Consider the following 24,380-nt stretch of genomic DNA (forward strand, 5'->3'; position numbering starts at 1 on the left):
TGGTTTATTTAGTTTATGGGCAATAAGAGCTGTGGCTGGATAGTGTAATGGTTAAGGGCTCTGCCTCTGACACAGGAGACCTGGGTTCGAATCTCGGCTCTGCCTGTTCAGTAAGCCAGCACCTATTCAGTAGGAGACCTTGGGCAAGACTTCCTAACACTGCTACTGCTTATAGAGCGCGTCCTAGTGGCTGCAGCTCTGGCGCTTTGAGTCCGCCAGGAGAAAAGCGCGATATAAGTGTTCTGTGTTTTTGTTTGTTTGTTTAAAACAAAAACAAAAAAGTATTTGGCTGGAGGAATGCCCTATAAACAATAGGAAAGGAACACAATTATGCAACGAGTAAAAGTTCACCTCGGATCCACTTTAAGCCATCAGCAAGCAAGAAAATACTATAATAATTTTGTCAGTACTGTTCCACCTACTTTGTGGTACTCTTTCAATTGCAGAGTGCAAAAGATATTTTTAAAAGATAAAAAATAATCTCCTAGGAAAAAACCTAGGAGAAAAAGTGAATTGGTCGGGCCCATTCTGTGCATCCAACTAACTCGTAACAGCACAGGATGAGTTACTTAACTGAGGTGTGTCTATTCTTGCAGAGCAAAGAATGAGCTGAAGAAGGAAACTGATCCCTTTAAGCAGAAGGTGTTGGATGGTCGTCAGCTGGCCCTGAAAGTGAGCGCCAACTCTGTGTACGGGTTTACTGGAGCACAGGTTGGAAAACTGCCCTGTCTGGAGATCTCACAGGTGAGTGGGGCTTCCTCCTCAGTCCTTTGGTTTGAAAGGCTAAAGCAATGGCAGAGCTACACCAGTTTCCTCACCACTGATGAGGATGTGCTGGACGAAAGTGTCTGCAAGAGTATCTGTTTCTCTTCCAAGCAGTGCTACAAAATTTCTACACTGAGGTTTCAGTGGAAAGAATATTCATCATGTTGGAAAATGTACTCAAAGAACACCTGACTGCGTACTTTCTGTGAGGAAAATTTTGCTGACAGCTGCAGCCTTGAGCAGAGTGACATGACCAGCTGAGCAGCCTGTGGACACACTGAGGGGCTGTGGGGCGGGGCCTTTGCCTCAGTGCGGCATTTGATTGGTTAGTTGTTTCAGAAATAATGCGAAGGGCAAATTGGTCATCTGTAAATATCTGGGCTCTGGCTGCAGATAACAAAATAAGAAGCACATGGCTGGTATTCTGTGTAGTACAAGAAATGGCAGGTTTACTTCAATGACCTATGTCAAACCATTTTTTCCCTCAGAATTTGCCGGATCTAATTCAGATGCCCAGCTAGTAGGGTTGGCTTTGCCGGTCCCTTTTTAGGGGTCGATTCATAAAGAATTCCCGCATTCGGTAATGCAGAAAACGGCTGACTTTACCGAGCATTTAGGAAAATGTCAATTCATAAAAGCTGTTACCGCATGAAAAGCTGAAATTGCCAAGCAGTGATGTAAATTACCGGCTTGTGCGGCAATTACCTCAACAGGTCAGTAAATGTCAATTCATAAAGATTAGGACAGGCGGTAAAGGCATGGAACAATACTGCCTGCTTTAAAGTGGTAATAAGAGAGCAAAGTCTATGCAGGACTGTGCTGGGAATGGAGACTCACAAGCTGAAGCAGTGAGATCTCCCCCCAGGCAGTAGCAGATCGATAAGAACAAGCCAGGCTTCCCCTGAATACCTTAGGCTGTGTGTGGCTGTTTAACCTCTTGGGTTCCTGTTTTTAAGATGTGTAGAAGCTGGAGGTGAACATCACAAAGCCTGGCATGTGTAAAGTTTGTTGAAGTTCTTCTAAGCAGTGGTATTAAATAGAATGTTAAGAAAGACTAATAGAGAGATTCAGAGCAGATTCAGGGCAAGCAGATGCAGTATAACAAAACATGCACATCTAAAGGGAAGTTGAGATGCCTCTTATATTGTAATGCTGTCTCTGCAGGAGAACAGCAATGCATCACTCTTCTGATGTTACCAAGTTTACTTCAGGAAATCACCGACTTCTATTGCAGCTGTGAACATTTTTATGAATTCGCACACAAAAGTCTAAAATAACGAATGCGTATTTTCCTGACCAGATTTTTTTACCGCACAGCCTTTTATGAAACAACCCCATTATGTTGGGTTCATGTTAGCATCATCAATTTGGAAATAATAAATGTCATACTTTTGGCAACAAAAATGTAAGTTAAAAAAAACCTACCTAAATCTCACCTTCAACCCCATTAGCAATATGTACATACCTCACAATTCACCTCCCTTTCATTTGTGGTCCCTCCTACTGTTTGTAGTTTATTGTTTAGAATACCGCTCACTCACTGTTGGACTGCGATACATGCCGAATCCAGACTGCAGTGGGCGTGGAGCTTGGTGCACCCCGTGAGCTAGAGGCCTGCAGCGGGTCGGGTACCCGCGGGTAACCTGAAACGTGGGTCAGGTTCGGGTACCCGAATTGATTTAAACTGCGGGTGCGGGTCGGGTGCGGGTAGCGAGTTTCGGGTAGCGGTGTGCGGGTCGCGGGTAGTGAAAGCAAGCTAAAAACCTTCTTTAGCTTTGGTTTGAGTATAAAAATAGGTTTATTAACTTTACAGCTCCCAATGTTACTTTAAATGTGCACTTTACAAGAAAATGTAAAAAAGCGGGTAGCGGGTCGGGTGCGGGTAGCGGTTCTGCGGGTGCGGGTCGGGTTGCGGGTATCAAATTCACCAGAAAGCGGGTCAGGTGCGGGTAGCGGGTGCGGGTATGAAAAAGTGGACCCGCGCAGGCCTCTCCCGTAAGCTCTTATCATGCATAATGTGCGCTCTCCTGTTACCACCCATGTACTGCACTACCTTCTCTAGATGTATTTCGTCGCAGTAAGGAGTCCGCTGACAAGCACCACTATTGTGCCTCCTCAAGCAGTACCACCTCCATCTGAGTTGTCAGAGCGGCCGCACCTCCCTGCACAGGGAATTGTGGCTCTTCAATGTGGGCAGCTGTCTGGCCAATTTTCATAATTGGAATCCTGCCTTTTCCCTTTTCCTTCACTCTCTCCCCTGTTCCCTGTTGACCAGCCTTTGCTATACCTCCAGTAAAGACACATTTTCTTGTTCTCCATACTTGCAACTCCATCTCCAGACGCCTTTGGAGGCTTTCCTTGTCCTCTTCACTGCTACCGCCACTCACTGAGACCCCCTGGAAAATCTAGGCCGTGCTCCTCTTCATGCATGAGCGTGGCCTACTCCGCAGACACAGTATGACTTTTCTTGTGCATGAAGAGGAGCGCGGCCCGGATCTTCAATCAGACAAGCTCTCAGATTTCTTCAGGGGTCAACAAGCGACAACTGAGGTCCAGAGGGCTGTGTGGAAAGCCACTACAAGGTCCAAAAGGGTCTATCCATTCTCAGCGAGTACCATCTCGGCATAGTGTGCAGCCAAAAAACATCTCGCCCTGCTTCTGCACAAACTCCGGGCCTGCGCTGATTGCTATTACCCCTCTGAGTTGTAGCAACTCGGGAGGACACGCAATTCGGGCACCGGCTATTCTTGGCATCCGAATTGCCCTTTTTATTTATTTTTACTAATGTGTGTGGTGCCTGGCTAAAACTCCAGGCTCCCAAATCACACGCAGCGTTGGTGCCGAAGCAATCAGCGCTGTGCTGTGCCGAAATCAGCTGTTTCAGGGTCCAAACACTTCCCTCTTCTTAGTAAAACATGTTTCTTGACCCAAGGTCACCACTTGCTACTTCTAACACCCACATTGATAATTCTGGTTTCCTTGTCTTCCTCAAATTTTTTGCGATCAATCTGTGTGCCACTGAACAGCCAATTTCAACCAATCTCTTGTGTCATGAATTTAACTACCTTTTTTCCCAGATCCAAATTTTTTTGCTATTTAATATGTGTAGCGTATATAACATAACTTATACAGTAGCTTGCAAAAGTATTTGGGCCCCCTTTCCCACATTTTGTCATATTACTGCCACAAACATGAATCCATTTTGTTGGAATTCCACGTGAAAGACCAATACAAAGTGGTGTACACGTGAGAAGTGGAACGAAATCATACAGGATTCCAAACATTAAAAAAAAACAAAAAAAACTGCAAAGTGGGGTGTGCGTAATTTATTCAGCCCCCTGAGTCAATATACTTTGTAGAACCACCTTTTTCAGCAATTAGAGCTGCCAGTCTTTTAGGGTATGTCTCTACCAGCTTTGCTCATCTAGAGACTGAAATCCTTGCCCATTCTTCTTTGCAAAACAGCTCCAGATCAGTCAGATTAGATGGACAGCGTTTGTGAACAGCAGTTTTCAGATCTTGCTACAGATTCTCTATTGGATTTAGATCTGGACTTTGACTAGGCCATTCTAACACATGGATATGTTTCGTTTTAAATCATTTCATTGTTGCCCTGGCTTTATGTTTAGGGTCATTGTCCCTGCTGGAAGGTGAACATCTGCCCCAGTCTCAAGTCTTTTGCAGACTCCCAAGAGGTTTTCTTCCAAGATTGCCCTGTATTTGGCTCCATCCATCTTCTCATCAACTCTGACCAGCTTCCCTGTCCCCCCCCCCCCCCCCCAAGCATGATGCTGCCACCACCATATTTGACAGTGGGGATGGTGTGTTCAGAGTGATGTCCAGTGTTAATTTTCAGCCACACATAGCGTTTTGCATTATGGCCAAAAAGTTCCGTTTTGGTCTCATCTGACCAGAGCACTTTCTTCCACATGTTTGCTGTGTCCCCCACATGGCTTGTGGCAAACTGCAAATGGGACTTCTAATGCTTTTCTGTTAACAATGGCTTTCCTCTTGCCACTCTTCCATAAAGGCCAACTTTGTGCAGTGCACGACTAATAGTTGTCCTGTGGACAGATTCCCCCACCTGAGCTGTAGATCTCTGCAGCTCGTCCAGATTCGCCATGGGCCTCTTGACTGCATTTCTGATCAGCGCTCTCCTTGTTTGGCCTGTGAGTTTAGGTGGATGGCCTTGTCTTGGTAGGTTTACAGTTGTGCCATACTCCTTCCATTTCTGAATGATCGCTTGAACAGTGCTCCGTGGGATGTTCAAGGCTTTGGAAATATTTTTGTAGCCTAAGCCTGCTTTAAAGCGGAACTGTACATACAAAATAAACACATTGTTTCACTTACCTGGGGCTTCCCCATGCCCCCAGCAGCTGTCCTGTCCCGCGCCGAGTCTCCGTTCCCCCGCCGCCGCTCCGTCCTGTACCTCGACTTGTAAGTCGAGGCCAGCGCAGCCCTGCCAAGCGTATCCTTTCTTCGCGTTCCCCTCTGCAATAGCGGGGAACGCGAAGAAAGGATACGCGTGGCCAGAGCTGCTCAGGCGCAGTGGCCCGGTGGCAAAACCGAAAGTAGCTGGTGGCAGGAGAAGGGAGGCTCGTCGAGGAGCGGCGTGGGACAGGACAGCTGCTGGGGGCTTGGGGAAGCCCCACGTAAGTGAATCAATGTTTTTATTTTGTATCTACAGTTCAGCTTGAAATTTCTCAATAACTTTATCCCTGACCTGTCTTGTGTGTTCTTTGGACTTAATGGTGTTGTTGCTCCCAATATTATCTTAGGCAACCTCTGAGGCCCTCACGGAGCAGCTGTATTTGTACTGACATTAGATTACACACAGGTGCACTCTATTTAGTCATTAGCACTCATCAGGCAATGTCTATGGGCAACTGACTGCACTCAGACCAAAGGGGGCTGAATAATTACGCACACCCCACTTTGCAGTTATTTCTTTGTAAAAAAAAAAAAAAGTTTGGAAGCATGTATGATTTTCATTCCACGTTTCACTTGTACAGAACTTCGTATTGGTCTTACATGTGGAATTCCAATAAAATTGATTCATGTTTGTGGCAGTAATGTGACACAATGTGGAAAACTTCAAGTGGGCCGAATACTTTTGCATCCCACTGTATTTCCAGAGCTTCCCTTACAACTAGCAGTAGCACTGCCTGCTGCCTCCATTGCTGCTGTACCAGGCCTAGAACCTGAATGACCGGTTAAGCCAGTTTGTCAGTCTGTGTGGCACCGAAGTGTTTGGCACTGAGCATTTCCCGTTCAGCTGTCCCTCTCGTCTTGTGTTCCTCGCGTCTCGTGATGTTGGCACAGCCGCACACGGTTTGTCCATTGGGAATTCCCTCCATTCCCCAGCACACCCACCTTGCCATTTTCCCAATGGTCCTATTCATTGAAATGACACCATACAAATCCTGTAAATGTAATTGTTTAACCAAGTATTTAAGATCATAAGGAAATAAAAGAAAAAGCGCAAAATAAACACATACTAAGTCTGTTCACAATGGGGAGCAAAGATAAGGAATCTTATTATTGTCATAAAATATACCGTAACCAAATTGAATGTCTGCACTGTAATTGGCGACATTGGTAGATAATAAAGCAGAAATAGGCTTAGTTCACACTGTAAAATGCACTTGCTTAGCGTTTAGAGACTGCGATTTTGCAATGCGATCTTCAGAGCGGTTTTTAAAGGAATGGGCATTTTTGCACATTCCTTATAGCTGAAGCGCTCCAAAAAATGCTACATGCAGCGAGGATTGCAGTGCTGCTATGGGAATGCTCTCATAGGGTGACACTGCACTGGAGATTGGTTGATTTCTGGAAATGGGCAAGCGCACCACAATCGCCCCCAGTGTGATCCAGCCCTTCATCTCATCTCTGGTACTTGGTAGCTCGTGGATCTTACAAATTACAACTGCTTAAAGAGAAACTCTAACCAAGAATTGAATTTCATCCCAATCAGAAGCTAATACCCCCTTTCCTATGCAAAATCTTTTCGTTTTCACAAACGGATCATCAGGGGGCTCTGTATGGCTAATATTGTGGTGAAACCCCTCCCACAGTGTGATGTCAGGACCATGGTCCTAACATCACACTGGGAGCCTTGTTGCATTGTGGGGAATAAGCTGCCAAAAAACAAGCAGCATCTCCTTCCACTGACATCACCTGCCAACAGTAAAAATGTCACCATGTGATAAATGTCAGAATGTAAATCGGGGAGAAGAAAGATTTACAATGGGCAAAAACTGACTAAATTATTTATTCATAATTATTGTAAATATGAAGCACTTTTTATTACATTATTATCACTGGAGTTCCTTTTTAAAGCTAACTATGCACAAATTCTTAAGCAGGGAACACACTTGACTTTCAGTTTTCCGCGCGCGTTTTTCTGCATACTTTTTCTGCACACCAAGTGTGTTTCCATGCAGGAAAACGCGCACATTTTTTCACAGCAGCTGATGTAAATGATAGAGGAAACTGCCAAAATGTGCAGAATCAGGATGCAGAATGTCAGTTTTTTTTCTGCGTGCGAACACAGTAAGTGTGTTCTAGCCCATTGATTAACATGAGTTATCAGTTTTTCTGTGCAGAAAACGCGTACGAAAACTGTCAAGTGTGTTCCCTGCCTGAACGTTTTAAATGAACTCTCCCCTAAGTGAGGTTCGTTAATTGTGTGGGCTTCTGGGGGAGCAGCAGGCATTTACTATGGGGGAGGGTGCTCAGTAGCCCCCATCTATATGGAGACCACCATTTTCTTTCTCCCCGTGCTACAGTGATGTCCTCTGTTCCTGGCAAACGTGATTCAGGCTGGGAGATGTAGTTCACATTGCGGTGGCCAAGGATACAGAAAGTCACCATGGTAACACAGGCTTCCCTAAGGCCAGTGGGAGCTACAGATCAACTCCCATCCCACAGGTAAGTAAAAGCATGCTGCTCCTCAAAAGCCCACACAATAAACAAATCTTGCTTAGGTGAAGATTTGTTTAAGAAGTTTTCTGCACGCCGCAGCACCCAGATGCTCAGTATGTGCTTAACCTATTGGGGACACTGCAGCTCTGGCTCAGAAGGATATGGAATTTTCCTTTTTAAAATAATACCAGTTGCCCGACTCTCCTGCTGATCCTGTGTGCAATACTTTAAGCCACAGCCCCTCAACAAGCATGCAGATCAGGTGCTCTGACTGAAGTCAGATTGGATTAGCTGCATGCTTGTTTCAGGTGTGTGATTCAGCCACTACTGCAGCCAAAGATCAGCAGAACTACCAGGCAACTGGTATTGTTTAAAAGGAAACATCCACATCCCTCTCAGTTTAGGTTCCCTTTAAGGACCGGACCCCCCCCTTCAGATTTCGGCTGGGATTGGCTCACAGAGACCACAAGGTCAGGAACTAATAAAATTGGCTCCTGACCTGCGCCCGGAGCGCAGCTGTTATTGCAAAGCTTAGCGCAGCGGCGATGGATTGGCGATAGTGCTGGGAGCACATGATGATGGGAAATTGAAATTTACACCTTGGCATGGATAAGAGGCTCCAAACATGGTGTAGATTCAATCAACTGCGTCCGCAAAAAGTTTAAAGTATCATTATTCCAAATGCTTCCTTGGGCTTCTGAATGCCACGCCCCACTCCCTTTCAGTTCCAGTATCCGCAACCACCTTATTTGCACATGTAGGCAATGGGAGCAAAGTGATCTGAAATGCTGGGAGTTTGTTTCTATCCAGTGCCCCCTCTCCACCTGCTCCCTACATCTACTTTTTGCCAGGAAGTAGACTGGCTGTACATTGAAAGGAATAAAGAACCTGTCTGCTTTCTTAATGCCAACTTGCTGTCTGGCTCTAAGTGAGAGCAGTGGAGCAGGAGATGACTTGAGTCCTGGCTTTTTCAATCAAAAGATACAGGTGTTCATAAGGGGTTGCCCTGTAGTTGTCCAAAGGGAACAAAATTATTCACTCCCTACTTTCTGCAGATTTATTAGAAGGAACCCAAGGTGTTAGACCTATGGAGGCTGCCATATGTATTTCCTTTTAACCAATACCAGTTGCCTGGCAGCCCTGATCTTTCTGGTAGGTAGGGTCCAAATCACATGCCTGAAACATGCATGCAGCTAATCTTGTCAGATTTGCCATGAACACCTCATCTGCATGCTTGTTTAGGGTCTGTGGCTTAAAGTATTAGAGGTAGAGGATCAGCAGGACTGCCAGGCAATCTGTATTATTTAAAAGGAAATAAACTTGCCGGCCTCCATATCTCTCTCACCTCGGGTTCCGTTGAACGCTAAATATGGTTGACTGCGAGTTTCCTAAAAGCTTACAGCAGTTGCAGAGGGAAGGTAAAGATAATAATTGATGACGTAGCCACATTTCTGATACTGGAAGCAAGCTAATTAATTTAAAATTGGGTATCCTGAAATGAATTCCATTCTACTATGTGTCATTACAGTGCCACTTTAAACTTCCTTATTAAAGTGGAACATAACATTAAATATAAAGGTTTTCCTACTTTTTATTACCCATTCAGTAACCATATTTCCTTTTGTGCACAAGTAATATTTCCTTGTTACAAATCACACATTCCCAAAGTATAGACTATCTGCTCTGAAAGCTGCCATTGCATTTTATTCATAGATTTTAATATATAAATATAGCAGCTATCTAGTGAAAATTTCTCATCAGTCTCTGCGTGCCAGCTCAGTACAGTTCCGTTTCACCAGGTGGCAGTCTGTAACTAATTGTAGCAAAAGAGGAATGTAAACAGAAGATATTATCACCTCTTCAGATGCCGATCATGAGCTGAAGGAGCTTTCCACTGCAGTGCAGTGTTTAACTGTTTGAATGCTCCTCTGCTTCAATGTTTTTGTGATAGTAGGTTTAAAGGACATCCAAAGTGAACATAAATGAATGAGCTAAACAATTGTATATATCCTCCTCCTCCTAAAAATGACTGTTTTAGCTATCCCACAGTTTTATTTTATATTTAAATCTAGTTTTTAATGTTTCATTGTCTCTGCTCAATGACACATGCATGGAATTATGCCAGAGCTAAAATCTATGAATTATTGACCCTTTTTATCTCTTTGCTGCTCTCAGAACCCATTTCCTGCCAGGAAAGTGTTTTATGGCTGTACTTCCTTATCAGTGAAGGTTATGCTATAGTCCGACCCAGGCAAAAACTGTAATTTGCATACCTGATTAGTAACTCTTTCAGACAGAGAAACGAAAAAAGGAACACAGCCTAGTTATTTGTGTGCTTGGCACTGTACATACACATGTCTATCTCATCATGTCACTTGGCACCTCGGATGTCCTTTAAGGCTTGTAAATAATCTTTTAGAGCAAAGAAGAAAGTATATATTGCTTTCTTTGACTTCAATTTTTTTTTTGTGTCCTGAAGCTGGCTGGCGCCCAGCAGTTAACTGTGAACTATAGCTGCTTACCGCTGTCAAGTCCAGAAAACCAATCCACTAGAGTGTGGGGAGGTGAGGCAAGCGCTGAGCACATGCTTCCGCCTGAGCGTTGCATCAGAGGGTTACTTAGCCCCTGCACAGAGCTGTGTTGAAGCCTGCTTATCAGTCTCAGGCATGCTGCGTCTTTCAGCACTGTGTGTGAGTCAATAAAACAGGAACTCAGGGGCTGGCTGCCTCTTGCTACATTTTGCACAGCAGGTCTTACATGCAGAGTGGTTACTGTATAGATTTAACTGTATAGCCGGGCATTGAATACATTTCAGCTGGGATGCTGAGGCTGTATATGCAAGCCTAGGAAACGCTGTGTCCGTTAATATGATCATTTAAGTGATTCAACAACTTCTCATTCCTTTTTCATATCTATTGCCATACTTTCCTGTCTGTGATTTGTGGTTGTAAGGGTTTAGCAGGTTTGTGTTTCCCACTCATTCCTGTACTGGATAGATGGCTACAGTTATATTGAGGATTTAAATGCACACACAAGAGAAATATGAATGTACCGTATTTTTCAGACTATAATACGCACCTAGGCTTAGAGGGCAAAAACCAGTGGAAAAAATATCTACTAAACTTGGTGCATCCATGGTGAAGGGGCATCTTGTGAATTATGCCCACTTTGTACCTCATGTCCCCTTGTACCTTTTTTGTCTCCGTGTGCTCCTCTGTCCCCCTGGTATCCCTCATGTGTTCAACTCTGTCCTCCTTGTGTCCTCCTCTATTCCCCTTTGTGTCCCCCTTATGTCCTCCTCTATGCCCCTTTGTGTCCCCATTATTTCCTCTCTTTGTCCCCCTTTGTCATCCTCTGCATGGGCACAGTACAGGGAGTCCCCGACACTGCGGTGTGTTGGAGGTCCGTATTGGCAGGTGTTCGAAAGTCAGGAACTCCCTGCATTTGGACTAAAGGACACAGTGACTTTTTTTCCTCCACTTTTGGTGGAGAAAAAGCTAGTCCAAAAAATACAGTAAATGCTTTTTACTTGCAGTGCTCTTTAGTGTAAGTGAGATGAGTGGGATGTAATGGTTAGCAGTCTCCTCTTGCAGCGTTGGGTCCCCAGTTTTTATCCCAGCCAGGGCACTGTCTGTACGGAGTTTGTATGTTCTCCCCATATCTGCATGGGTTTCCTTCCACAACCCAAAAATATACAGATAAGTACGTTGGCTTCCTCCTAAAACTGGCCTTAGACTTTGATAGACATATGGCTACGACAGGGATTGGATTATGAGCTCTTCTGAGGAACAGTTAGTGACAAAACTATGTATACTGTGAAAAAGGGCTATATAAAAAGTATACAGAGTTTTGCTCTTAAGTTTATATACACTAGCAGAATTTTTGATTTCTTAACCATTTTCATAGACTATGAATGACACAAAAACTTTTCTTTCCCTCAAATTAGTGGTTGGGTAAAGCCATTTGTTATCAAACAACTGTGTTAACTCTTTTTAAATCCTTATCACTGCACAAACCACACAAATGAACCTGATCAAAAGTTTATACACCCTGGCCTAAACACAAACGCACACATACACAACTAGACACAAACTTATTGTTCCGGGAACAGGTTCTTTTCTACCATAGGTTACATGGGAAATGCTTCTGTTCTCCAGGAAAAATCTCTGGACAACACAAGACTGGCTAACTTAGAGGTAAATCTAAAAAGTGGGCATTCGGCTAATAAGCCTTCTTCAGACTTAATTCCTGTGTATTGACAAGAAGGTAAAACACTCAGCTTATATATACTGGAAATTCGAAGGAAAAACATTCTTCCGCAAACATAAATAAATGTCATTAGATTCTTAATTACAACTTTAGGGGGGTCTTACAGGGATACTAGCTAATTTATGACAAATAGATAAGACCACTTGCGCAAAAGGTGGATCAGCGCATCACCAGGCTGCCTCCGAATGGCCTACAACCAGAGGTGCGCTGAGCCCCCCCAGAAACTGCAAACGCACCTTGAACCCAAACGGAATCTCTGCATATACACCAAAAGCAAAGCTGTTAAAGGGGAACTGAAGAGAGAGGTATATGGAGGCTGTCATGTTTATTTCCTTTTAATTAATACCAGTTGCCTGGCAGCCCTGCTGGTCTATTTCTCTGCAGTAGTATCTGATTAAAACCAGAAACAAGCATGCAGCTAGTCTTGTCAGATCAGACTTATAAGTCTGAACCACTGAAACACCTGATCTGCTGCATGCTTGTTCAGGGGCTATGGCTAATAGTATTAGAGGCAGAGGATCAGCAGGGCTGCCAGACAACTGGTATTGTCTAAAAGGAAATAAACATGACAGTCTCCATATACCTCTCTCTTCAGTTCCCCTTTAAGTAGGAGCAGCTGACCAAAATGAATTAAATTAGTACATGGCAAGGAAATGGAACAGCGCTACTTAAAAACAGACAAGTGCCTACCTGCAAAATAGTGCAAGCCCCACTTGTGGGATAAAATACACACCTAGCATACACATGACCTGTCTACCACTGGAGGATGTTGGTTTCCGTAACAGCGTGCATGCAACCTATTAAGTACTCGTCCCTCCCACTGCGCAGAAGTCAATCCTCCATGGGAGGGGACCTAACACTAAATCCTAACCTATGTATATGCATAGCCTGGGTGCGGCTAATCAAGTAAATTCGAAAATTGCGCAAAAGGTGGATCAGCGCATCACCAGGCCACCTCCAAATGGCCCCGAATCAGAGGTGCGCTGAGCCCCCCCAGAAACTGCAAACGCACCTTGAACCCAAACAGAAGCTCTGCATATACACCAAAAGCAAAGCTGTTAAGTGGGAGCAGCTGACCAAAATGAATTAAATTAGTACATGGCAAGGAAATGAACATCCCCTCCCATGGAGGATTGACTTCTTCGCAGTGGGAGGGACGAGTACTTAATAGGTTGCATGCAAGCTGTTACTCTGATTCGAGGCCATTCGGAGGCGGCCTGGTGATGCGCTGATCCACCTTTTGCGCAATTTTCAATTTTCAAATTGACTTGATTAATACACCAACCTCTTGCATATACATGGAAAACAATGAATAGTGGCATTAAACACCATCTTACCAGCATATAAAATAAAAAGAATTGTGGCGTTTAAAACCCATTGTACCAGCACAAGAAGCTAGAATCCTTGTTCAAACCTTCTTCCACAGTTTTGAACCAATGTATACATTTTTGTTTCTTTTGTTAGTTTTTCTTTATGCGATTTGAAGCCACCCATTAATACAGTGACAGGAAGATCGTATAAACTGTGTCCATGTAAACCAAAATGTGTGGACAATGGGAGATCAGTATCTGACAAGTGTGAATGGAAGCTATTTATAAAATATAAACTGTCACTTTTCCAACACGGTTAAATGGACAAAAATCCTGCTATAGTGGGAACCGAGCCTTATTGCAAGGTAGATATAGGCAGATCTGTATGCAGCCTCTGTTGCTGAAACTTTCTCAGCATGCATCTTAGAGGCACACAAGATGAGTAATCATGTCGCTAAAATCTTGAGAACCACATTTTTTTTCTTTTCTTTTACACTCTTGTACAGTAAACCACGGTGTAGAAATGTGGCTTTAACTCAGAGGAGTATAGGCACACTTCTAGATGCTTTATTATGTTTGCTGCTGATAAAACCTCGTCAAGATACTCATCTCCTTCAGAAAGAAGAAATTGCTTCATATACTGATATGATGTAGCAAATGTTTAGATTAGGATAACTCGATCGGTACCAAAGCCATAGTTGTTTTTGGTGGAAACGCAGTCGCTGGAGGAAGAGAGTGATTGTGACATTAGGTCAAGATTGTACCTTTATCTCAGCAAAATCTTCTCATTTATCAAAGTTCTGGTGAGTTTCTTCTGTATTTCTCATTCTGATAATTTATAAACATGAAGAAATGTGCTCTGATTATCACGGTCCACAGAGATAGGAAGCAGAAGGTTTTAATCCGATATTTTTTTAAAGGTAAGCCTTGAGTGCAACAATACGGTCTCCATGTAGTGTTAGGGGGAGGTCGGGCCTTCTACTGTTGAAGTAAACCCGAGGTGAGAGATATATGAAGGATGTCCTATTAATTTCCTTTTAAGCTATACCAGTTGCCTGGCTGTCCTGCTGATCCTCTGCCTCAAACACTTTCAGCCATAGACCATGAGCAAGCATATGCAGATCCGGTGTTTCTGATGCCAGATTGGTGCCCTAACTTTTATTTTTAGGTTGCTTCAGTATCAAAAAGGTGGAATTTCCCTTTGACTACACTTCTAGAGATACTGAAGAGAAAAAAAAAGATGATTTGTATGTGTAGTGCAGCTAAGAAATAAAACATTAGGAGCAGAGACATAAGTCTAATATTGTTTCCAGTACAGGAAGAGTTAAGAAACTCCCGTTATCTATGCAAAAGAGCCATTGAGCTCCACGACTTTCAAAGTCGCAGAGAGCTCTGTCTTCTGAAGCTTGTTATCTGAACTGTCAGTCATTGTAATATCTTTTTCTCTCCAGAGGACAAGTCAAAAGTTCACTGGCCTGCTTTGTAAAATAATTTAGAATGCTGAGTAGTGTGTAAACTGAATGATACAATGTTATAAAAACACATTATAACTATTATATAAAATATTGGCGCCATACATTGTGATAGGGACAAAATTTAAATGGTGTAATAAACGAGACAAATGGGCAAATAAAATACATGGGTTTTAATTACCGTAGCATGTATTATTTTAAAGCTATAATGACTGAAAACTGCGAAATCATTTTTTTTCCATTTTTTTCCTTAATACCCGTATTTTTCGGACTATAAGACGCTCCTGACCACAAGACACACCTAGGTTTAGAGGACAAAACCAGGGGTAAAAATAAAATCTAACCTAAACCTGGTGCATTCATGGTGAAGGGGCATCTGGTGGATTATGCCCCTTTTGTACCTAATGCCCTCTTGTCTCCCTGTGTCCTCCTATGTCCCCCTTGTGTCCTCCGCTATCCCCCTTGTGTCCTCCTCTATGCCCCTTTGTGTCCCCCTGTGTCCTCCTCTGCATGGGTACAGTACAGGGAGTCCCCGACATTGCGGCGGGTTGGAAGTTCGTATTGGCAGGCGTTCACAAGTCAGGAACTTCCTGCATTTTGACTATAAGACCCAGTGACTTTTTCTCACCACGTTTGAGGTAGAAAAAGTGAGTCTTCTAGTCCAAAAAATACAGTATTCCCATTAAAATGCATTTAGAAAAAAATAATTCTTAGCAAAATGTGCCACCCAAAGAAAGCCTGATTGGTGGCGGAAAAAACAAGATATAGATCAATTCATTGTGATAAGTAGTGATAAAGTTATTGGCGAATGAATGTGAGGTGACAGTTGCTCGGATGCATAAGGTGAAACAACACTGAAGGCTGAAGTGGTTATCCGGTGTAGCCACAAAAACACCTGATCTGATGGATGGACTCCTTTATCAGAGGGAGTGAAGTAGTAGTTGGGGGCCTTCTTACAGCTCTAGGCCCCCTTCCCGTTACAGTGGCTGCTCCCCTGTAATTACGACGCTGCGTTTCAGACATTTTCTTGAATTCCTAGAATTGAGAAGTCGTACATGAGCTGGAAAATATACTCAGCTGAGCAATTTGTTCTGTGAGGTCTTGATCGAGAATCTAGCATGTGCACAGGTGTCTCCTGAGGGTATTTAACAACTTAGCACACTTGGGCTCATATGCGATTAACATTTTCTCCTGAGTTTTCTCCTAGGAGATAATTTTTCATCTTTTGTTTAAAATATTTTCTCAGCACTTAATAGGATGATCAAAATAATTCTTAGTATTTTCTTGCTTGCTGGTGGTTTAAAGGGAATCTGAAGTGAAAATAAACTTATAATGATTTGTATAGGTAGTACGTCTAAGAAATAAAAGATTAGCAGCAGCGATATGAGTCTAATATTGTTTCCAGTACAGGAAGAGTTAGGGCCGGTTCACACGAACGTCTGCGCTGCGTCCGCGTCTATAAGCGTTCAACTGCTGAACGCCGAACGACACAAATCGTCATGTCGTTTGAACAGCAGCTGACAAAACTATTTGCCTGCGGTTGTCAGCGTTCCAGTGAGCGTACGCGTTCAACAGCGTTTGATAGCTAGACGCCTGTTAAAGAGGAAGTAGTCATAAAAAGGGGCAGAACTAACTGTACCTGGAAGTGGAAATTCGTCATAGGTTTGTACTTCCTGTACTCCTGAGTGATAGACTGACGATGGTAATCAGGGAAAAAATGCAGGCACACACTCTCCCATGCCCTGCTCTTCTGTATGTTGTTGCTTTTACTCAGCGCTGCCTGTGTCCCATATAGCAGGCTTGTTCTGGATCAGGTCCACCAGTCTGCCCAGCTCCACAGTGTTCTCCAGAGACACATGCGCCATCTCTCCTTCCTTCTGTGTCCTTTGCACTAGAGGATTATGGTCCATTTCCTGTCAAAACCCTTCCCTGTGAATTCTGGTCTATTTCCTGTCTATTTCCTGTCAACAGCATACCTCCAGGACGCCTACAACCTTCAACACAACCGTTCGCGCACTTTCGACGGCGATTGTATGCGTTTACCGCTGACGTTTGCCAAACGCAGCCGCCAATAGAAGTCTCATGAGGCGTCCGAAAGAAAGTCATCAACCTCGACGCTGAAAAAACTCCCAAAACCGCTGACAGACGATACTAACATAAACACTCTCATAGAAAACTATTACGGGCGGTTAAAACGTGTCGTTTAAACGACAGAAAATAACAATGGCAGACGTCCGTGTGAACCGGCCCTACAGAAACTCCAGTTAGTTTATGCAAGAGAGCTTATCTGAGCTCCACAACCACAGTTGCAGAGAACTCTGTCTTCTGAAGCTTATTTTCTCAAGTTTCTACTCTGCAGAAAAAACAATACAGTGATAAAGTTCAAAAGTTCATTAGCCTGCTCTGTGAAATCATCTAGAATGCTGTGTAGTCTGTAAATTGCAAATATTAGAGAATGACCATAACAATGCTATAAAAAAAATCTATCTAACTGAAAATAAAAATTTTCTTTTCTACTAATGTTCTAATTAATTATCCGTGCTACACATATAATTCATTATATCATAAATTATTTTCCCACTTCAGTGTCACTTTAACCATTTCCGCCGCCCGGACGTGAAGCTCACGTCTGGGCGGCAGCTCAGCTGCGCTCCCGCGCTTGGGCGCGCTCCCGCCCGCGACCGCGGGCGCGCCCCCGCATCCCCGCTGTGCCGCCCGGTAGCCCTGGGATCAGTGAAAGGGAACATGGTTCCCGATCACCGATCCCTTTCCCCCGCAGAAAAACCGAAGCGCTCACCTGTGAGGCTCCGGCTCTTCTGCCCGGCCAGATTTCCGCATCTCCCTTGTACTTCCGCGTAGCAGGAAGTACAAGGAGGGAAACTAAAAACGAAGGTGGCCATCTTGTGGCCAAATAGTAAACTACAGCTACACATATTAAACATAACAATTTACACAGAAAACAACATTAAAAATTAACAGTTTATGTCCCACACCAAAATATTCCCCAAATAAAAGTTTTAATAGTAAAAAAAAAAAAATTACAATTAGAAAAAAAAAAAAAAAGACATAAATAGTTACCTAAGGGTCTGAACTTTTAAAATATGCATTTGAAGGGGGTATACTACAAACATTTTTAAAATTATAAGCTTGTAAATAGTGATGGACGCAAAACGGAAACGATGCACCTTTATTTACAAATAAAATATTGGCGCCATACATTGTGATAGGGACAAAATTTAAATGGTATAATAATCGAGACATACGGGCAAATAAAATACATAGGTTTTAATTATGGTAGCGTGGATTATTTTAAAGCTATAATGGCCGAAAACTGAGAATTAATGAATTTTTTCCATTTTTTTCTTATTAATCTTGTTAAAATGCATTTACGGTAAAGTGGCTCTTAGCAAAATGTACCACCCACAGAAAGCCTAATTAGTGGCGGAAAAAACAAGATATAGATCAATAAATTGTGATAAGTAGTGATAAAGTTATTAGCGAATGAATGGGAGGTGAAAATTGCTCTGATGCATAAGTCGAAAAATCCCCGCGGGCTGAAATGGTTAAAAGGCATTTTATTGACCATTTTTGAAAATACCACCTAGGAGAAAACTAATGAGAAAAGTTAATTGCAAATGAGCCTTGACCTCTAAAGGACACTGACAAACAAAAGCATTGGCTATCATTCATAAAGCATTTCTGCACGCGGAAATGCTTAAAACAGCTGACTTTACCGCACACGTAGCAAAATCTGCATTCATAAAGGCTCCTTCCGCATGAAAAGCTGACCTTACCGAGCACAGCGATAAATCACCGCCTTGCGCGGTGATTATTGTAAAAAAATTTAGCAAAATGTTAATTCATAAAGATCACCGCAAGCGGTGTGAGGTCGGGAAGTACCGCTCCCTCTGATGTGGCGATAACAATGTAAATGAATGGAGACACACAGACCTCCCAGGCAGCTGCAGCAGAGCGGAACACTGAGAAATGTATCAACTCGGCTGCTTCCGTGTCTCCGCAAGCCTACCGCCAGCCTACCGACAGCTTAGTTCGGGGAATCTCTGCACTGCTACTACAACTGGATACATTTTTATGAATCAGCAGCCAGAAGTCCAAACACCGGCAGCTGTGTTTTCCCGCACTGATTCTCCTTACCGACAGCTCCTTTATGAATGATAGCCATTGTGTTTTCGATTTCTGCAATGTTATTTTTTCAATGCAACAAAGAGTAGCATTTTGATGTAAAATCGTTAATTTGATAAATAGCTGCCATGTCCTTCATAGAGTTAAAGTTTAATTTTGTCTTGCAGGTTCACTTTAACCCTTTAGCAGCCAATTTAATTAGAGGCTTGCAAGTGCTCTAGGCCAATTTAATTTGGCACTTTTTTTTGTTTGTTACATTTCTTTGCTTCGAGTTCATACTGCTGTAATGTGTGTTTATGGCTACTTGTCACTAGGGGGCAGTGTGAGACAATAACAGAGGCTTCTGGTTTTTTTTGTTTGTCTTTAATGTTCTGCTAGTACAGAGAGATCAAAGCATTCCAAGTATTTACAGCACAAGTAGTTCTGCCAATTGAGGTCAAAAGCAGCGCACTTTTCTCAGACTAGAACTCTATATTGAAGCTGCTAATGGGTTAAAGTGACACGGAAGCGTGGAAAAAAACAACTTGTGATATAATGAATTGTATGTGTAGTACGAATAATTAATAGAACATAAGCAGCAAGGAACAGAGTCTCATGTTTTTTTATTTTCAGGTATATAGCTTTTTTTTCCATAGCATTGCGTTATTCTGTCATATTTGCAATTTACAAACCACACTTAAAACTATGAAACCGAGCAGAGCCAATGACCCTCCAAACTTCCCTGCAGTAAAAATCTGATCTGAAGCTGCCCGTCACGGTTTCTTTAGTGTCTCAGTAAACAGCCCTGTAGCTGACTAAACTGGTCGGGAGAGCTCAGAAGGGGCTCTTTTTTGCATAGATGACAAGTAAAGTTTTGTAACTCTTCATGTAATGGAAACAATATGAGACTGGTTTCTGTGCTACTAATGTTGTAGTTCTTAGCTGTAAAACACATACAATTCATTCTCAGTTTATTTTTGCTTCAGAATCCCTTTAAATAATTAACACCAGTCATTTAACATTATTTAAACTAGTTTGTACAATTTTACCCACCAAAAAAGAAAATAAAGTAAACTAATGTATGTAGTATGTTCTCTTGAATGTGAAACAGCAGGCCTTATAGCCCATGTGAAATACAGAGTGTAGAAAATGTTACCTGTAAAAAAAAAATATGTAAGGTAATTCTCTGAACAGTGGAGTTATACCCGTTCACTTGAACCTTTCTGTATTTGCCTTGTAGAGTGTCACTGGCTTTGGGAGGCAGATGATTGAGAAGACCAAGCAGTTGGTAGAATCCAAATACACGCTTGCCAATGGCTATAAAGCAGATGCCAAGGTAAGGGCCTTGTGATTGCTTTATGTCAGGCTGTAGACTTAGAGTGGAATGGTTGTATGACAGATCTCTCTTGATCCTTCCACAGGTCATTTATGGGGACACTGATTCTGTGATGTGCAAACTTGGAGTACAGACAGTTTCAGACGCCATGGAGATAGGTCGAGAAGCAGCTGAATGGGTGTCAAGTCACTTCACTCCTCCTATAAAACTGGAGTTTGAGAAGGTCTGTATTTACTGTGATAGCAACAGTAGTCTTCTGAGGCTGCTTACAAACATCCAATTATGATTGGCCAATTTTACCACTTCCATGAGAGATTACCTACACAATCTGTTCATAGTATTCAAAAACTTTTGGCCCTCATACATAGTTGATTTGGTTGAAAATAGACTTCTATCCATCAAGTTCAACAAAAAAAAACACCACTGTCCTGAACCTGCACATATCCCAGTTGATCCAGGGGAAGTCGAAAAACCTTGTAAGGCCTGGGCCAATTAGCTTTAAAATGGAAAATCCCTGTTCTAATCCAGATGGCAGTCAGATAAATCCCTGGATCAACTCTCCCGGGATTTACCTGGTAATTATAGCCATGGAGGCACCCAAGCCCTCTTCATGGTACAATTTTTCCATATTTTAACCACTCTTACTGTGAAGGACCACTTCCTAAATAGATGGCAAAAAGTTTTTTTTCTTCCATACACAGATTGCCACCTTGTCCGCTGTACAACACTAGGGACAAAAAGCTCATCTGCCAATCTTTTATATTGCCCTCTGATGTATTTATACATGTTAATCAGATCACGTCTCAGTCGCCTTTTTTTCAAGCTAAATAAGCCCAGTTTGTCGATCCTTTCTTGGTAAGTGAGATCTTCTATCACTCTGATTAATTTAGTTGCCAGTCTTTGTACCCGTTCTAGAAGGTCAATGTCCTTTTTATAGTGTGGTGCCCAAAACCGTATTCCATACTCCACATGTGGCCTCACAAGTGATTTATACAGAGGGAGTAGTATTTTCCTATTTATGCATCTCAGAATTTTATTTGCTTTAGCTACAGCTGCTTGGCGTTGTATACTGTTACTAAACTTATCAACCAGTATGCCCAAGTCCTTCTCCAAGTCTGATGTTCCTAGCTGTATGCCATTTATTTTATATGGTGCTCTACCATTGGTTACATCCAAGGTGCATGACTTTACATTGATCAACATTACATTTCATCTGCCATGTCCCTGCCCATATGGCCATGTTGTCAAGATCCTGTTGTAATATGCCACTATCTGTCTTAGGCCTGGTGCACACCAGAGGAGTTTTTCTGAGCGTTTTGAGTTTTTAAATCTGCTGCTAATGTTATCCTATGTGTCTGTGCACACTGGAGCAATGAGGTTTTGTAAAAAAAACCCCATAGCATTACATTAGGAAGAGCTTTTGAAACCTCTAGCGCCCAAACGCTAGAGGTTTCAAAAGCTCTTCCCAGTGTAATTCTATGTTTTTTTTTTTTTTTTTTTTTTTACAAAACCTCATTGCTCCAGTGTGCACAGACACATAGGATAACATTAGCAGCAGATTTAAAAACTCAAAACGCTCAGAAAAACTCCTCTGGTGTGCACCAGGCCTTTGTGTTGATAATTCAGCCTCCACCACTCTTTGCCTTCTGTCCCCTTAACCAGTTCTCTATCCACATACAGACAATGGCCTCAATTCACTAAGCTTATCTCCCGTCTTTAACGTTTGTAGAGTAGTTACCATGGTGATAAGACATGTCGTATTCAGGAAACATTTTACCTCAGGCAAACCTAAAGTTAACTCTTCTGTCTTTAAGTTAACTCTCCAATCCTTAAAATAACTCCAGAGTTAAAGACAGGCTGTTTATTAACTGCGAGTGAAAGTAACTACAGAGGAGGTAACTTAACTACAGAGGAGGCAACTTCACTACAGAGGAGGCAACTTAAGGAATGAAGAGATAAGATAACTCTCTCACTGTGGGTAGGTAAGTTTTCTCTTGCCTTATCTCCAGCATGATCTTAGTGAATTGAGGCCATTGTCTCCTAGTCCCTGTATCCTCAGCTTCTGCACCAGACTATTGTTGGAAACAAGCCTGTGTAAAGTCCAAGTATACTACAGCAAAGACACTTGTGTAAGGCAAAGATGGGGATTGTCTGATACTGGATATGTGTGCTTGGCCCTCTTACCTGGCCTAACCCTAACCTCACACCCTGCTCTGTGCCTTTCACTTTTGCCTAACTCCAAACCTCCACTCCCAATTCCTAATCTTCTTATCTAGTATTACCCTATTCTAACACAGAGCTTTCCCCTGTTAAACTTAGCCTTAAACTGACCCTAACACACTGCAAAATCCTGATACCGATTCCACTACCATTCTATCCTCCATGACCTTCTCTAACCCCCAGATCTTAGATACTTGCCCACTGGCATCCAGATTGTTGATAGGCTGCACATCAGACACCGAGATCTCTTCTTTGTGTTGGGAAGGTAAAGGTTTTGTTTTAAAGCAGTATAAAACCCTGACATAATCAATAAAAACATGTTTTCCTACTTTTTATATGCCCTACGGATATCATATTTGCATTTGTGCATAAGTATTCTTATTCCCACAAATTCCCACAAGTACAGTTTTTTGCTTTGAGAGCTGCCTTTGCATTTTATTCATAACTGGTTTTATTCATCTTGTATTGAAGGCAGAGATGCTTTGTGTCTGTGTCCAGGAGCTTCTGCACAGTCAGAGAATGTGTCACATTCCTCACTTGATACAATTAAGTAAACACAAGATAACATTATCTTCACTTCAGATGACTCCAGATTTCTCTGCACTGAACTTTCATGCTCTGTGTTTAACTAGTTGAATGCTGTTCTAGTAAAAACAAACATGGTGGTAGTATATAATATGCTGTAAATATTTTTTTAGAGCAAAGAAATGCTGGGTTTCATTCAGCTTTAGGTTGAAAGTCACAGATTTTTTTTTCTTTAATTTTGCAGGTCTATTTCCCCTATTTGCTGATTAACAAGAAGAGATATGCTGGACTATACTTTTCCTCCAACCCAAACACCCATGATAAAATGGACTGCAAAGGTATAGAGACTGTGCGGCGAGATAACTGCCCACTAGTGGCCAATCTCATCAACACATGTCTACAGAAGATTCTCATTGACAGGTACACATGTAGAACCATGAAGGCATAGTCTGCAGAATGTACTGTGACCTAGTGATGTGTTAACCTCGCAAAGTAGTGTGTTTAACGGGGCCTGAAAAATGGAGCTTGAGTCATCATTGCAGAACACCGGAGAAGGGACTGTTTCATCTATAGTGAATGTGACTTGGGCATCACGGTGGTGTAGTGGATAACACTCTCGCCTTTTAGCCTTGGGTCCTTGGTTTGGATCGCAATCAGGGCATTATCTGCATGAAGATTGTGTGTTCTCCTTGTGTCTGTGTGGGTTTCCTCCCTTTATTATGTAGGTAGAAAGAACAGTTTTCTAAAAGTAATACATTTTAATAGCTAACTGATAGATGGGGCCCTTCCTGCAGCACAATATTCGTCTAACAAGACAAATAATTAGAAAGGAGCTGGAGAGAGACGGCACAGCTTTTTCAACACCAGAGGTAAAAAAGGATTTGTACTTATTAAAGGAACATATCAATTCATTTAACTACTTTAGTACCAAGCTAATTGAAATCTACACCATCTCGAAGCTGAATCCCGACGTCTCCCCGCCGCAGTTCACTCGCTCTGCTGTCTCTATGACGGCAGAGCCCTGTGAGCGGGTCAGGAGCCGATTTCATTGGCTCCTGGCCCTGCTCCCATTGGCTTACATTGAAAGACAGGGTCAGGAGGCAATGAAAGCTGCTCCTGATCGGCTCACAGGAACTCAGCCATCATAGAGACTGCAGAGTGGGTGGCCCAGGTTCCTGATGTGCGGCGATTCGTCGTTATCTGTCAGGACCGCTTTTTCTGTACCAGCGGTCTCTGGTCCTTAAAGAGAACCCGAGGTGGGTTTGAAGAATATTATCTGCATGCAGAGGCTGGATCTGCCTATACAGCCCAGCCTCTGTTGCTATCCCAAACCCCCCTAAGGACCCCCTGCACTCTGCAATCCCTCATAAATCACAGCCACGCTGCTGACAAACAGCTTGTCAGAGCTGGCTGTGTTTATCTCTATAGTGTCAGTCT

The 24,380-nt window shown here is 42.7% G+C and overlaps 1 protein-coding gene across 2 annotated transcripts in view; it reads left to right on the top strand.

Annotated features, from left to right (window-relative positions):
* POLD1 (DNA polymerase delta 1, catalytic subunit) overlaps positions 1-24,380 on the top strand; it is a 171,538-nt gene that overhangs the window by 57,801 nt on the left and 89,357 nt on the right. For both annotated transcript variants that reach the window (XM_068241332.1, XM_068241331.1), the window contains exons 17-20: positions 597-744; positions 20,103-20,198; positions 20,284-20,421; positions 23,188-23,363. In XM_068241332.1, coding sequence (XP_068097433.1) covers positions 597-744; positions 20,103-20,198; positions 20,284-20,421; positions 23,188-23,363 — 558 coding nt within the window. The remainder of the gene's footprint in view (positions 1-596; positions 745-20,102; positions 20,199-20,283; positions 20,422-23,187; positions 23,364-24,380) is intronic.

The sequence above is a fragment of the Hyperolius riggenbachi genome, chromosome 6 (genome assembly GCF_040937935.1).
Source record: "Hyperolius riggenbachi isolate aHypRig1 chromosome 6, aHypRig1.pri, whole genome shotgun sequence".
NCBI lineage: Eukaryota > Metazoa > Chordata > Amphibia > Anura > Hyperoliidae > Hyperolius > Hyperolius riggenbachi.